At 43.8% G+C, this 16,405-nt stretch overlaps 1 protein-coding gene across 2 annotated transcripts in view; it reads left to right on the top strand.

Moving 5' to 3' along the window:
- LOC141436460 (uncharacterized) overlaps window positions 1–16,405 on the top strand; it is a 35,698-nt gene that overhangs the window by 13,837 nt on the left and 5,456 nt on the right. The window contains exon 1 of one of the 2 annotated variants that reach the window (XM_074099448.1): window positions 1,005–1,172. The exons of the other annotated variant lie outside the window; for it this stretch is intronic. Coding sequence (XP_073955549.1) covers window positions 1,107–1,172 — 66 coding nt within the window. The 5' untranslated portion in view covers window positions 1,005–1,106. Of the gene's footprint in view, window positions 1–1,004; window positions 1,173–16,405 lie in introns of those variants that run through there. 2 annotated transcript variants of the gene reach the window in all.

The raw sequence follows: 16,405 nt of genomic DNA, 5'->3' as shown, positions 1-16,405 counted from the left end.
GATCCTCTAACTTTAGCAGAGCCTTGATCGACTGACTAGCGCTAACAGATGTTTATGAATCATGTTTTTTAACTTTTTTAGCATCGGGCCTTCAAGGAGCCTTCAAGGAGGCTATAACTTTATGAATAAGGCTGTAAAGGTCCAAATGCCAAAGCTTCAGACCTTCGATATGCCATCTCTGTTTGTGTTATCTGAATAAACAAAGACGGCATTACATTTATCCGACCCTTAAAAATTAACAATAAGTGGTGAAAGGGCAGCAGGGCTACTACGATAATCGAAGTTCGTGTCGTGCGGTCCCTCTGACACTTATACTATTTAATTCGAGAGCGAGAGGGACGGTACGATACGAACATCGAGTTTCGAGTTTCGTAGTAGCCCTGCAGCCCTTTAGCGTTATGAAATTTGACACTCGAAATGGAATAATACATAGGCTACTTTTTTAGGCTACCTCAGTTCGAATTTGGCTACATTTGGCTACTCAAGCTGTGAAAAATGGCGATATGAGGTTCTGAGTTGTTCTCAACACAGCTGCCGCCCGCGGGCCGCCGCCGCGCGCCGCGCTGCCTCACGGATTCTGTTGCCTCAGGCCCTCAGGCATGTCGTCATCTTCATGCCACACGGCAAAAAAAACCTAGTAAGTAGGTACACATCTATCTCTATGCTATGTAGGTACATTGCAAATAATGGACGTCAATGTACTGAATCAATGAATAAGAAATGCAGTCATGTAGGTAGAGTCATGTAGAGTCATGGTGTCATGGTGGAGTTATTTATGCGTCGATGAGAGGAGATGCAAATAGGGTCAAGAGGTCAGCGCGCAAGTGGACCAATTGAATTAGATAAGAAACACGGGCGAGAGACGGGACGGGCGGGCGCAGCGCAGCGGCGGCTTCCTAAAGCTGGCTGATGCGGCGGGTGGTGGAGGTGGAAGCTCGGCGGGCCGGGGGGGGGGGCGGCGCGGCGGCGGTGCGCGGCACGGCTCCGGCCGGCAGCGGGCAGGCGGCAGGCGGCAGTGCCTTACGAGCCGCCGGCGACGCGCGTCCGCCCTTCGCCGTCTCCGCGCTCCGCCCGCATGCGCCGCGCGGACCCCGAGCCCCGCTGACATGGCCTGCGCCCGCGGAGTCTGCACCGCAGACAAGATTTTCATCTTCATCAACATCGGCTTCGCGGTAACTCTCCTCTTATCTTTGTTTATATCCTGGACCCTTTTCAATGATTCCGAGATGTCGTGTGTGTTGTCGTGTGATTTAATAATTACCATAGATATTAACTTTTCGAGTGAAAATACACTTACGTGAAATAATTAATCAGTAGGTACTGTATTTTTAGAAATGGGCACGTAATAGTAGTAATAGAGTAAAAGAGGTTTCCTTGTGAACAGTAAGTTTACAAACAAATGCAAATGCCCGCGAAGTGGGAGGAGCCGTCGCAGCTGCCGGCGGCGGCGCCTGCGACGGCGGTCCCGCTCCCGACACCGCCACTGCAGCACTCATTACCCGACTGCCCGAAGGAGGGTTATTTTAACAAATCGTTGAACTTATTTTTTTCACACCTCTCCTATAGAAAAGTAACTTTTCCTCCCTGACGAGAGGGAGCAAAGTACAACTTTTCTGTTCAATTCTTTTCCAAGTGTTTTATTGCAAATGCCAATTTTTGAAGTTGATAATTGTAAAGCCACGCCATTTTCTAAGCTGGTTGTTCTTTAATAATATTTAGATTTTTTTTCAAGTTTCTTAATGCTCGGTGTGAAAAGTTGTATGCACCACTCGGGAGCAAAATTATTTTCATCTTGGGCGTTAACACTTGAATCCCTCATTACGCTCAGGATTCTACTTTATAATCCCTCGCTACGCTCACGATTCTAATGTAGAATCCTTCGCTACATTCTGGATTCAATGTACGCCTTCGCTGTAAATACACCATTTTGCTCCCTTGTGACACAAATAACTATTGTAGTGCCTTGTATATTTCATGTCTGACTGAATTCCAAATACTCTACACGTTCTGTTCAATGTTTTGCTATCCTAATTCAAAGGAACTGTCTCGTGCTATGGTGAATAAATGATTGATTTCATGGAATCCGATGACTGAAACAAAGGACAGCTTCTGCTGTCATGCTCAATTACTAGGTACCTACATAAACAAACGCGACGAACTCGACAACAAAGCTATATTAATTGTTTTTGCTATAAGTAGGTTTACAAGTATGATAATTATACCTAACCTTTTTAGGGTTCCGGAGCCAAAATGGTAAAAACGGAACCCTTATATTTTCGCCATGTCTGTCTGTCTGTCCGTCCGCGGCTTTGCTCAGGGACTATCAATGCTAGAAAGCTGTATTTTGCACGGATATATATGTAAACTATGCCTACAAAATGGTACAATAAAAAATAAAAATAAAAGTGTTTTTAGGGTACATCCCATAGACGTAAAGTGTAAGTGATTTTTTTTTCTCATCCAACCCTATAGTGTGGGGTATCGTTGGATAGTTCTTTTATCTATAGAAAAATATTACTTAATTTTTTTGTAATGGCTACGAAACCCTATTTCGGGCGTGTCCGGCACGCTCTTGGCCGGATTTTAAGTAAATTTCTGTCTTTCTCTTTATACACTTTTACGGTGAGATGACTACGGTGTGCTTTATGACTGAGTCAAGAATACCAACCTATTCCGATAAGGTTGCATTACCACAGTTGCACCGTACGGGTTAACGGCGCAACCCCAAACATGCCGTTCCCGGCCCGCGTCCCGGGCTACCTGCCCCCCCCCCCATCACCCGACCTGCTCAACAGGCAGCTGCCAGCGGCGCCATTGTAGTGTTGTTCCGTCCGTCTGGCGCGCCCGCGACGACTGTTTCATTCGATCTATTCCTCCCGAATCACAATTCCTATTCATTGTGGTTATTGCCGAAGTTTGGCAAAATGCCTCCAATATCCGAGCTACTTCAGCAATCGCATAGATTTCGGTCCTCGTAAATGTTTATTTGCGATTCATATGTCACGCAGTGGCGATCGCGCGTCATGTCCCGTTTTATGACCACGATTGAACGTTTCGTATTTTATGCTAGGCCATGTATCAGTAAAATTGACTGGGCAATAAATAAATGGTTTTAGACGGGCTGTCATAAGTTTTCAGAGGGCGAAGGAAGATAATAAAGTAAGATCAGTAGAAGGCCATGTTTCAGGTGAATCGCATTTTTTTACACGTATTGTTGCTGATAGTGTTATAGGTATTGGCAGTCAAGTAAAACGCGTCGTATGCTTACCTGAATATATCACTGATCCTCTGAAATGCAAATCTCTCACTATTAACATCGGCTTCCAAAAACCCCCCTCAACCGGGTCGCGGCACCCGGTGCCCCCTTCGTTTTAATTCTGCAATGACAGAAAATCCGACCACTTCCATTTCGAAGCTAAGAATTCTTAATTTCGCCATAAACTTTACAGTACAAAAGTGTGGGTTGCATCATGTAACCAGTCGCCAAATCTACGGCACAGAATATAATATTATACTTAGTACTAATCTACGGTTAAGTAAAATTCTACAAACCACTATTTACTTAACCGGAGATTTGACGGTGACTTGTTGTAACTTGTTGCTCACACTAAATAATTAAATATTGGATATTGTTTGTTAACTTTTAATAGGTACCTCTTAGGCAAAACATACACTACCTACACATGATCACATGAATCATTGCAGTAAATCCAAAACTTAACGTTCCTGATTTCATAAGTATTATACTTACTTACTTACTGTACTAAACTGTTTATAAGTAGCTCTTTCATTCCCGAGCCTCAACCTACTTCAATACCTTGCGTGATTGAATATCAAGCATGCTAATGCTAACTAATAACTATACACTGACGAGCAAAAATATCGAATCACTTTGTATGTATGGAACTTTGCTAAGTAATAGTAGCAAACATGTTGTGCTTGGGCCCGTATCGCGAGTCGACGCGACAGTAGAGTAGACCCAGCTCGCTGTAACAGCGTAAGTTAGTTTTACGTGAGAAACAAAGTTCAAAGGTCCCTAAGTCTCGGGCACGTCTCCGCCACAAGTACATACGAGTAGATAGATACCATATCTGTAAACCATTGACATCTATGTACCTTACGGCTGTAAACGTAACGTAAACATTATGTCCTACTGTCCTACTAGACGGAAATCAAAATCGGACTCGTACAAATTTGTTATTTAGAATGGATTACCTACAGTACAGGCCGTAGTTAGAGCGTATGACGAAAGAGTTGATTTGGAAAGACCTTGATCGTCGGTTGGTGTTTGTGCGAGTGCTTAGCGCCGGGGCGGGGCCGCACAGCACAGAGCACAGCCGAGACCGAGAGCTCACGCTCAGCTCGCAGCCGCAACAGCAACAGTCCAAGCAACATGACATGACATGACACACCAACTCGTTGTCGAAAATTTGTATTGCTATAATTTATTAAAACTGATTGAAATTAAGCAGAACGAAACGACAATGCGCATCGAATTCCAGTGCCACGAGGTCGTCTGAAACACGCACATATCATACTTGGGCGAAATGGCCAAATTATCTGCCGATATAATTTGGCAGTTTGCCACCTCCTTTAAACATGCAATTAATACTTTTTCCTGGACATTCAAGGGATATTCCGTCATTCTGCTTATTTCGTTCCTGTAGAGAATTCAAATGTATACGTATGTAACTGGGTTTCAGCCCAGGTTCTAATAAGAATTCTCGACTTGTTTATGACACGGCACTAAACAGCCGCAACCGAATCCTGCAGGGCTACTACGAAACTCGAAGTTCGTATCGTACCGTCCATCTCGCTCTCGTATTAAATAGTATAAGTGTCAGAGGGACCGCACGACACGACCTTCGAGTTTCGAGTCTCGTAGTAGCCCTGCAGCGCCGCGCTCGGCGGCTGCCGCGATGAATTAAGGATTAAATAAATGAGATGCCTCCGGAAAGGAAACAAGTGGGAAACAAAAGCGCGGCCGCGACGTCCGGCCCGCCGACCGCCGACCGCCGACCAAGTTATGCCGAAAGCGTTGCAAATCCGAGGCCCATGCAAATTAAGTTGGTGAATTTTGGAGAAAAAAGAACAGAAATACACTTCATCGAGGTAGCGTTTCAAAATACGGAACCCGTCGAAAGTTCGGAGCGACCGAGAAGGATAAACGGACAAAGAAACTTCGAGGATGAGCGTAAATTAGGATCCGCGCCCAGCGCCATCGTACACTGCGAGAAGCTTTCCAAAACTAGTAAAATAAAATTGTATCTTACTCGTAACTAAGCAGTGAAGATTTTGGGATACGGATAATTTTTCCGAGATCCCCATTAAAATATTATATATTTATACATATACAAGAATTGCTCGTTTAAATAATATTTATGTATATTATATTCGTAGATAATATTTGTACGTTCTCTCGACATGCGGTCCCGATAGTCCCGATTCCATAATAATAACTATAAGTTAGTTATAGTCTTTATATTCTCAATTATCTGGTTTAATACTTACATAATGCCTACTTAAATTAGCCGCAGTAAACAGTGACCTCATTTAAATTTGATAACACGATGTTAGGACGTTTAGGATATAAATCAGATGTGTGCGTGCGTAATATGTTTGCTGCGTGTGTATCTCGCCGGTTGTAAACACAGCTGTTTAGTTAAAAGAGGTACCTAGACTTTTTCGTTTATTGAACGAGTCTGATGACGTCACCGAGCAGTCTAAACCCTGATAATCTACTATAGTGACAGTTTAATGGAAAGTCTCTTGAATCAGGGTGTACCGTTAGCGGGCCGGTGTACAGCGATTAGAATACCAACACCGTCACTTCGTTTAGAACCGGACGCCGTTGAGCGACATTCCGCGTAATGCGAGTCCGGCGGCATTAGCAGCGGCCGTGACGTCGCCGCGGCCGGGACCGACGCCGACGGCCCGGCGGACATCGTCGAACATTTCAAAATAATTGGTACATTTTCTCCTGCTAAACAGGAATGTAGAAATCTTCAGTCTTCACTAGATAGACCGTGCTGGTGCTGCTCTGTACGTGATAGGTTCAACGTAGCGCGAGTCCGACTCGGCCCCGCAGACCGCAGACCGCAGCCCACTCTCGTGCAGAAGTACAATTAAAGCCGCCGCGGCCGCGCCCATACTCTAATAAACGATATACAATTATTTTCATAAATTCGAACCTACACGCTGCTTTAGATTAGAATGATATTATTCTTTACAGTCACCTTTAGTTAGATCATGCGCACAAGCAATTTGCAAAACGATTAAAGTTACGGGTTGTAAAATGAGATGTTAATTGACAGGTACGATTAGTTTATGTATATCTTGGAATTGAAATAGAACAATGGCAGACGCTGTGTCGTCGTGGCTGATGGCTGACTCACGCCGCAGCTGCGCGTGCGCTGCACCGCGCGCCGCCGCCGCCGCCGCGCTGGCTAGGGTTGCCAACCGCAGTGCAAGCAAACACTTGCGGTACATTTGCGATCAAATTGCGGGACTTGGCTATAAAATGCGGGACTCTTTCACCCGGCCTCACTGGGAATACTAGCTGACGTATTGAAAGTCACGAAAAATTAAACCAGTGAACTATTTAAATATAACGATATTTGTACAAGTTTATGACAAATATTTAAAAAAAATGTAAATAGATTGGAAAGGAGTAGGAGGACACGGTAGAGCCAAGCAAGCGATTAAGCGGACGGGGTTGACGCGTGCTGTGCTGTATTGTATGTTCAAATTATAATCATGCGGCTCTCAAATGAACTGCTCTAATTTGTAATTGTACGTTCGTTTCAGTGCTTATTAATCTGTACCTCTACCATGGAGAATTGTACAGCGCATCTACAAATAATTTACGCCGTCGCTATCGAGTACGGTCACTGTAAACTCATGGTAGTGGTACTGCTTTACCCTGAAATCGGGACAACATAGGTACTCTATAGGACTCCGACCGCGAGAAGCGGGCGGGACGGTCGGCAACCCTCCCTACACTACAGCGTACAGCCCACATCCATCTGCTTGGTGAGCCTTGGTGCGACAAGCGATAACATTATACCTCGAATTTAACTGAACAAATTACATAATAACGGATACATGCAAGTAAACACAACTTTTACTGGGTAATTAACTCATATCATACTCGTATGCATGAACTACTTGTTTAACCATCCTGAGATCATTTTATCTTAATGAATATTACAATCGCGATTCACAGTCAAGTAGGTACAGTCAGTCTAACTAGGTATAATCTAGGTATTACAAGGCAAGCATCGATCATCCGCACCGTCAAGTGAAGACGCGACCGAGGGGCCGCGCTGCCGACCTAGTTTTAAGATTTGCTCGCTCGGCGTGGGCTGACCTGCTTTTGGGACACGTTCCGTCTACCCCCAGTCCCCAGCCCAGCGCTGTGCCTGCGCTGGCCATCCCTAACTGCACGAGAACTGCCGAGCCTCCGCCTGCATTCCGGCCGGCGGCGGCAATTCGCGGAAAAAGGCCGCGCGTGGAAAACTGCAGGGCTACTACGAAACTCCAAACTCGAAGTCCTTGTCGTGCGGTCCCTCTGACACTTATACTATTTAATACGTGAGCGAGAGGGACGGTACGATACGAACTTCGAGTTTCGAGTTTCGTAGTAGCCCTGCTGCACCGGTTTTCCGGTTAAGTATCGCGGAAAGTTTGCAAGTTTATTTCGTTAGTTCCGTGAAGGTCATCGTAAGTGTAGTATTCGAACCAATCAAGTCCTTTACCAATTTTATGATAGTTATTATATAAAATTAGAATGGAATTAAAACAATACGAGATTGTCACATTAACTTGTAAATGAAAATAGCTGTTGACATTTTAAGTCGCTACTAACGTTGAATTTTACGGTGGTAGAGAATAATATACTTGGTCGATTACACTACTTTGTGTACCTACGAGTGTACTTACTATTTGGTTTTCATTAATTCAATGGCAGTAAATTCCGTTTAAATATACTTACATTATTAATGATCCGAGTAAATAAATCATCCATTAGCACGTGACGTTAGGTTATTTTTATTTATAACAAGTTCTAAGTGCCCATACCCAGTACCCACCCACTACCCAGTATTGCTGGCTAAATGTAGTTTCATGAAGGAAGGCAGAAGCATGCAGGCCCGGGCCGGCCGGGCGGGAGCGGCGGGCCAGCTAGTGCCAGCTCAGGCCAGCTCGGGCCAGCTCGGGCCAGCGTGGCGGCGCGCGCGAGCCGCAGTTAGCGCGCCTAGTGTCCTCAGCCTTTGCTGCTTGCTCAACTGAACAAACACGAATTTCGGTAAACAAGGCCGCCTAATTATACCCTATACGATATGAACGCTAACGACGATTCAATTTTCTGTCAATAAGTTTCAATGTTATGTCACCTCGTCATGTGACCGTGTAAGTTTAACCTAGGTAGGTATGTTTTGTAAATTTGGAGTACTTAGTTCCGTGACTTGAAGTACCCGTGTTAGAGGCGGCCGGCGGGGTATCGCTCGAGGCACTCGAGGTAAGTAATAACAACAACAAATATTTTATTCATATAACATTGTACACGGTATTATTATTTAAATATACAATAGGATATACTAGTAGGACATATAAACGTGTGCCTGAACTAGGATTCCCTGTGTGTGTGTGTGTGTGTCCCTGTAATAAATAAGTATAAGAGCGTGGACGTAACGAACACTGGTGATGGAAGGAAAGAAAGGCCGCGAGTGCCGAAGGAAGACGCTTCCCGGCGGCGGCGGCGCAGGCGCACTCCTCTCCTCGCCTTGACCCCGCGCCCCGCGCCCCGCGCCCCGCGCCCCGCGCCGCGATCGCCCACGCAAAGTGCACTTTAAGCACACTTTAAGGACGCCACGACGAACCGAAACTAATGCATTTATGTTGTTCGACTGACCTTGGACATTATTACAGGGGACATTGTGCTGGTCGGACGTGCGGCATTTCTAATTCTAATTGCTTATACCTATTCAGGGTCACGATTCGTTTACTTCTGTAACCAACCAGACGGCATGCTGTAAATTTAGTACTATCTAGATCAATTGTTGTTTGACACCTTAGGAAGGACATAGGGTAGTTTTTATCGCGTTACCTACTTTGTATTATTCATAGGGGTAGAAATAAACAAATTCTTCGCAAATGGAGTCGCGGGCAACAGCTAGGTAGTAGGTATTATGTGTACCTAGCCGGTACCTTACTTACGTAGATTGTCTAACAAAGTTTTCCGTAGTCCTTAGTTAAAATAATTTATTTGTTTTCATCATTAATTTCAAGGAAAACCGATATTGCATGAGTTCATTGCTGACGCCGGCGCGTGTTGAGTTAGGTATATCCATGGTATATCCAAATATGTATATGTGTGTGTAGGTACGTAGGTACAAACATCGATATCTAACTGCACGACTATGATTAGGTATTTAATATATATTTTGCTTTGTGCATATATATTACATTCATTTTTTTCATTACTTAGGTACTTGTTTATTATTAATTTATTATTAAATTAAGTATTTTAATTTATGAAAATTATAATATACCTAATGATGTATTGAATGAATAAATAAACTAAACTAAACTACTTTCTTATCGGACAGTGCAGTCGCTAACATTCTTAACCGACCATCGTGCTCCTGAAATCACTGATCTATTTATACCTACGAATTGTGGTGTTGTTGATCGAACTGTTGATACCCTACCTAGACCTAGGTAGGTATGTACGAGCACTATGCGCAATAGCAAATCTCCAGCTATTACCACAGAATAAGTAATAGTACAAGTACAGAAGGTTCTCTCTTTTGATGTTGACGAAAGCCGCCATTTTATATGCCTACGTAATTTTTATTAGCAAAATCACCGCGCACCACCAAGCAACATTGAACTCTAGTGCTGCGCGCTAAGGTCGTTATTATTCAGCGCCAACGTTTCGGTTTCGGATAGGGTTATAATCAATAAAAAATTAATACCCACATATAATTTAAGAGTAAATTCGGACAAATACTTAGTTTTCTAGCATTTTTAAATTGACGCGCCTACGATCTCCGACGGTCACAAAATGGATCATTGTACAGTCAGCCAAGAAATTGGTCTACCACCCTACGGTCGATGTTCATTTGAACGTCATGAGACAACAAGGTCGATTTCTCCTTGCAATAATGTTATGACAGTGACAATTGCTCTCTTTATCATTATGTATTTGCGTCATGTCATGTGTCAAGTTTGAATTGACAACTGACATCGTCGTGTTTTGTTTAAGCACTGTGAGTTTGCAGAGTACAACCTTCCATTACCTACTTAAATTAAAATGTTAATGTCAAGTTTTGACTAAGTATTTTAGGGCCCCAGAAAATATTTAGTATTTGAAAAGGCTTCCGTGATCAAAAAAGTTTGCGTACCTACCGCTGTAATAGCGATATGTTTTGCTTAGACTGCGCCGCGTGCGCTGCGCCGGCATTCCCAGTCCCAGGTGCGTCCGCGGAAGCTGCGCCCGCGCATTCCGCGAGATTCCGCGCCATCGCAGCGCTAGGCCACAACTATGTACACATGACATGACATACCTTCTACTCTCCCTATAGGTAAAGCCGTGGAATTTGCTTTGTACCTCTATCTAGACATTCCCTATTGTGGCTGAATTATAATGTAACAAGTATTTATGTTATTCGTCATGTTGTAAAAATACGACATGCCTACGTGAGCACTGCGGGTCTCCGGGATGATGTATGTGGAAAAATCAGACTTGCGTCACCTTGTTTACTCGCATCATTTAATTATTGTATTACCTACAGACTACATTGATAAAAAACCTTTGTTTAATTAAAATTATTTTCCTTTGTTTTGAATTAGGTATTATTGATATTCCAATTCCAACCATTGTTTTAATAAGGTTGTAGTCATCTGGCTGTTACTTCATCCATCGAAGAGATTAACTATTCATACTCTCGTACGCATTTAGGCTATAGGGAGTTTGACGCTGAGAGCTGTTAAAACGTTGAGATAGAGATCAATCTTGATGTTTATTTATTCAGTACGCTTAGTGTATTTCCCCGTTCACAAAGTACGTCGCGATCGCGTTCGCGTCAAAATTTCAATTTGTTTGGAAACACGGACAGCGCCTCTAGCGGAAAGTTTGCGCAACAACTTTTGTGAGTGTAGGTTTGCTACGTAAACTATTTCGTCCGCGTATCGTAACGAAAACGGTGCCCTTAGTGTAAGTTTTCGGTTACAAAATACGTCTCGATCGCGTTCGCGTTAAAATCTCAATTTGTATGGAAACACGAACAGCGCCTCTAGTGGAACGTTTGAGATGTTCGTGTTTCCATACAACTTGAGATTTTACGCGAACGCGATCGAGACGTATTTTTTAACCGAAAACTTACACTAGGGGTACAGATGAAATATGAATGGCTCGTCTCGTAAGTCGGGGCCGCGCCCGCCACACCGCCACACCGCCGCCCTGCGCGCTCGGGAGGCGATTGAATGAAAGCAATCAGACCAAACGAGAGTTTGTGATGTTGCGGGAGCGGGCTTAATGATCTGAGACGCGAGGATTTATGCGCTTCATTGGATCACTGTCGGCCGTCGGGTGCATGTGTTGGCTCGGAGGAGCTTTATGGGTTCGTAGCGGTTGCACCGGCCGGCATTCCGCAGCAAGCACGCGGAGCGCGCGCCGCCGCCGGTGGTGGTGGGGTTTCGCCGTCTAGTCCGTTGCCCCGCCGGCCGCCTCACGTGCGCGTGACGTCAGCCCGGGGATTACAAGTGCTATAACATAATACAACACGATCCAACAACAGGTTTTTTCGCATCGACCGGCTGATGATTAAAGTCACGCAATTAGGCAAAAAAAAACGACCAAGAGCGTGTCGGACACGCCCAAGATTGGATTCCGTAGCCATTACGAAAAAAATCAAGTAATATTATGTGCGTTATAACACAATTAAAACACTTACTACAGTCTTAAAATCTATTACCAGAAAAAGAGCGTATCTTCACGGCGCTTACGTCCTTTTGTTGAGAAGCGCAGTTTTTCGGCAATAACTCAAAAACGGTATATCCAATCATGTTGAAACCAATTTTCGTTGAAAGTATTTATTAAGCGTTACCTTTCCATATCTTTGCATATTTTTTGGACAAACGGTTTACAAGATAGAGGGGGGGGGCGATTTTTGTTACGTGTATGGAGTGCCCCCCCTATAAATATGTATTTCTGTACTTTAACTACAAAACTAAATAGCGGCTTTGACAAGACATCTGTACTCCAAATTTCACTGATACATCTTGTAGTTTTCGAGTAAAATGCCTGTGACATACGGACGGACGGACAGAGACAGACAGACAGACAGACGGACTTGACGAAACGATAAGGGTTCCGTTTTTGCCATTTTGGCTCCGGAACCCTAAAAACGTTACCTTCAAAATAATATTTAAGCTGCCTTGCACATTGTACTTGTACTATTTTTTATTCTGTGCTTGGACCAATCACCAAACTTGAATACCTACCTATGGATCTAATAGCTTACTCCTCAGCCACGCGTTAGGCTGTTGGCAGGCAGCTCGGTTTCGTTGCCAAGACTTTCACGACACATTCCTTTTAATGTCCCTTAACTTTTTTTATACCTACAAGGTTGTTGAACGTTTTTAAACTTTCGTGATTCTCACTCATAGTCAAAATACCACAAACGGGACTTATCACGCTATTATTGCACAAGTAATATTTACTCGACGTTTCGGCAACGTTACAGTTGTCACGAGTAGTCTACTCAACTCGATAAGTCCCGTTTGTGGTATTTGACCTACAAGGTTGTTGAAGTGTTCATCTCTTACGTAACTTCTTATACTGTGACACTGTTCATGGATGGTCAATTTAAATTCTTGTCTGTAGGTACGTACATTATCTCTTTTAGGTATATCCACCTACTTAGAGTGATAATATTATTTTGTGGTAGGTATGTATGTATCAACCTATAGAGCCAAAAAGTAATTTAATTCAATTTTTGGGATTATAATGGCCCCATCGAACGATGCGATGATTCCGCCAGTGTCGAGGTCGAGTACGGTAGAGCTGTCCTTGTTCGGTGCCAGTAATAGTAAAAGGAATAGAAATGTTACTTTCTGTATTTCCTTTTGAACCACCTCCACCTCCACCTCCACAATCATATTAACCAATTATTACTTCGTACATACAAATTGAGCTGAGACTAACCTAACCAACTAAAAGTTGGAAAACCCCCGACTTTCTCACTTCAAAGTTCGATATCTTAAAAACGGCTGAACAGATTTTGATAAACTATATCTAGGAACCATCGCTAGAAAACCTACTTTCTATTAAAAAACGGATTCAAATCGGTCCACCCGTATAAGAGCTACGGTGCCGCAGACAGACAGACACACACACAGACACATAGCGGTCAAACTTATAACACCCCTCTTTTTGCGTCGGGGGTTAAAAATAAATCATCATCATCATCATCATCATCCGGAAGAATATTGAAGACGATTGATTGATTGATTTATTGATTTGAGTATTGAAGACGTCCACTGCTGAACCAAGGCCTCCCCTTAGACCGCCACAATAAACGACAACTCGCCACTTGCATCCATCGGTTTCCCGCAACTCTCACGATGTCGTCAGTCCACCTGGTAGGAGGCCTGCCAAGGCCTCGTCTACCGGTTCGTGAAAAAATAAATATAAAGGCTTAATGCAGGGTTGTGTTTTTAGGTCGCGTGTCATTTTTATTATTAGTCTGTGTACGGGACGGCGCAGATCCCGCGCGCGCCCGCGCCCGCGCCCGCGCCCGCTCGTGCGATGACCCGCGTTGCTTACGACGCGCCAATGTCGACACACACTCCGGGCTCATTAGATATCGTTAGCGACGTTGGCGTCCTGGCTCCTGGCGCTGGCGCATGTTTGTTCGTGATCTAAGATGAAGCGGAAGCCTGATGCGCGGCGCTAGATAACAGAGGCACTACTTATAGTGATACGATACGAACCGACTTTACCTTCTTCGTTCAGCTAGGTACCTATAACAAAGGATGAGGCATGCATCACAGCACAGTGTCGGTATGCCGCGTATTTCCAAGCGAAGGTGACCTTAGAATCGCGAGGGTAGTCTCATGAAGCTGACAGAAGTCTTACATCAAAAGAGATGTTCCAAAAAGGTTTTCTGTTGCCACAGTGGAACCATAATCCACGCGTTTGTAGTCGGTAGCTATGTATTTCAAAATTTAGCCGAATTTTACATAAGTATCAGATAAGATCCTTTACAAATTGCCTGCACAAAAGGCCGAAGATAAGCTCCGCTCGTCAAGTGGGCTGCTCGCTGCTCGGGCTCGTCTTTTGTCTACCACTTGATGGCGAATTTGCGGTGGGACGCGTCGCAGCTCGCAGCGTGTCGCGGGTGTCGCGGGTGTCGGACGTGTCGCGCCGCGTGTGTCGCGCGCGGCGCGGGCGCGGCGCCGCGGTCGATGGCGGCCGCCGCTCGGCGTCGGCACGCGACCACGCCCGCAATTACCATGCGGTCCACGAACGCCTAATTATAGAAAAAAAACTACATATTTTTTTTTAGAACTTGTACACTTTGAAAATGTCAAAAGTCAAAAGTCAAAATATCTTTATTCAATTTAGGCTACAACAAGCACTTATGAATGTCAAAAAAAATCTACCACCGGTTCGGAAAAACCTCCGTTGAGAAGAATCCGGCAAGAAACTCAACGAGGTATATTTTTTTAAACAGATTTACAATATTATTAAATGATATGTATACATCAGAAGTATTTAACAGAACTTTGTGGTTTTACAACTTCAAACTGAGGCGTGTAAGGTCATCAAGACCGCGTTCTTGTCTGAAGCATGCGCTGGCGCTCTAAACGTTGAGAGAGCGACTGTTACTGTTACCTTGGTCTTGGTGCCATATTGTTTACCCATCCAATCAGATAAATAAATATTGTCATGTCATCACGTATAATAGGTATAGCTATGCATGAGAACAAATACAGTAATACTTATTTGATTAAGTAGTACCTAAGTAAAAAAAACGGCCAAGAGCGTGTCGGACACGCCCAGAATAGGGTTCCGTCCGTAGCCATTACGAAAAAAGTAAGTACTTAATATTTTTCTAAGGATTTCGTATTTTATACGGAATCTTCCAAGTTTAGGTATATTTTATACCTTAGGCTGCTATTTACTCTTAAACTACTAATAATTCTCAAGCAAACTTAGCCGTTATAGTTTTCCTTGAAAGTTTGATGTACTTACTGGGCCAATCAACTATTTTACCGACACTTTGGGCGTCTCCTGCGTTACCAAAATTGTCTCTGGCGTTACCAAAAAATCGTACTTCCAACCCGGTGAATTACGTTTTGGACACCACCGGTTAGAAAATTTTTACTGAAAATTTAGGTTAGCGGACGCTCGATTTTCATGAAAATTTGCACTTTAAAGTTGAATATTTCACAAACAAATCACTGAATCGAAAAATCATCTTAGCAAACCCCTAATGGTTTTAAAAGAAGACCAATCCAACGATAGCCCACACTATAGGGTTGAATGAGAAAAAAAAAACACCCCACATTACGTCTATGGGTCTATGGGACGTCTATTTGTACCATTTTATCGCCATAGTTTACATATATACCCGTGCAAAATTACAGCTTTCTAGCATTGATAGTCCCTGAGCAAAGCCGCGGACGGACGGACAGACAGACATGGCGAAACTATAAGGGTTCCGTTTTTGCCGGAACCTTAAAAAGTGGAGCAGTTTGGTTTTATAAAAACTCATGTTATTATTGTCCATGCCAGCAGTAGGTGAACGTGTAGGGGGGAGTAGGGGGCAGGGTCGCCATGTAGGGTGACGACTAGGAGCTTAAGTGAAAACACTTGTGTGTTGATAGGTAGTTTATTAGATATTGTATAGGATTCATTTGAAAAAGACGAAGTACCTAAGTAAGTTCGATAGCGGAAATAGTAAAAAAAAAACTTGCCGCACTTGGCTGCAGCTCGAATGCACTTATTTTTGTTGGGAATCAGAACGTTCATGAAGAATTCTGAACCTACTGTGGAGGTAGCGTAAAATTGGATTGTGCGCGCCGTCCGGCCGCGGAGAGCAACAGCGGGCCGCTGGCGCTTTGCTATTTGATCGATGCACAGCACAAGCAGCGTCGCCCGAACTGCTGAAGACAAATCATTGACGAGTACTTTTATATCATAACGAAGGTAAATTATACCCGCGTAACAATCACAAGGGACACCGCTCTCGGCAGGCTCTACGAGTAGGAACTCGACGTTAAAGCGGCTTGGCTTGTGGTTTCCTTTGTACTGAAATATTTTAAATTCAAAGAGGAATATAAATTGTTAAGTCTCCCGGTGTGGGACTTTCGGTCAGTTTCACCAATTGTTTCA

Source organism: Choristoneura fumiferana, chromosome 16 (genome assembly GCF_025370935.1).
Source record: "Choristoneura fumiferana chromosome 16, NRCan_CFum_1, whole genome shotgun sequence".
NCBI classification, from domain to species: Eukaryota; Metazoa; Arthropoda; class Insecta; order Lepidoptera; family Tortricidae; genus Choristoneura; species Choristoneura fumiferana.
This window is presented reverse-complemented; position numbering and strand designations above follow the sequence as displayed.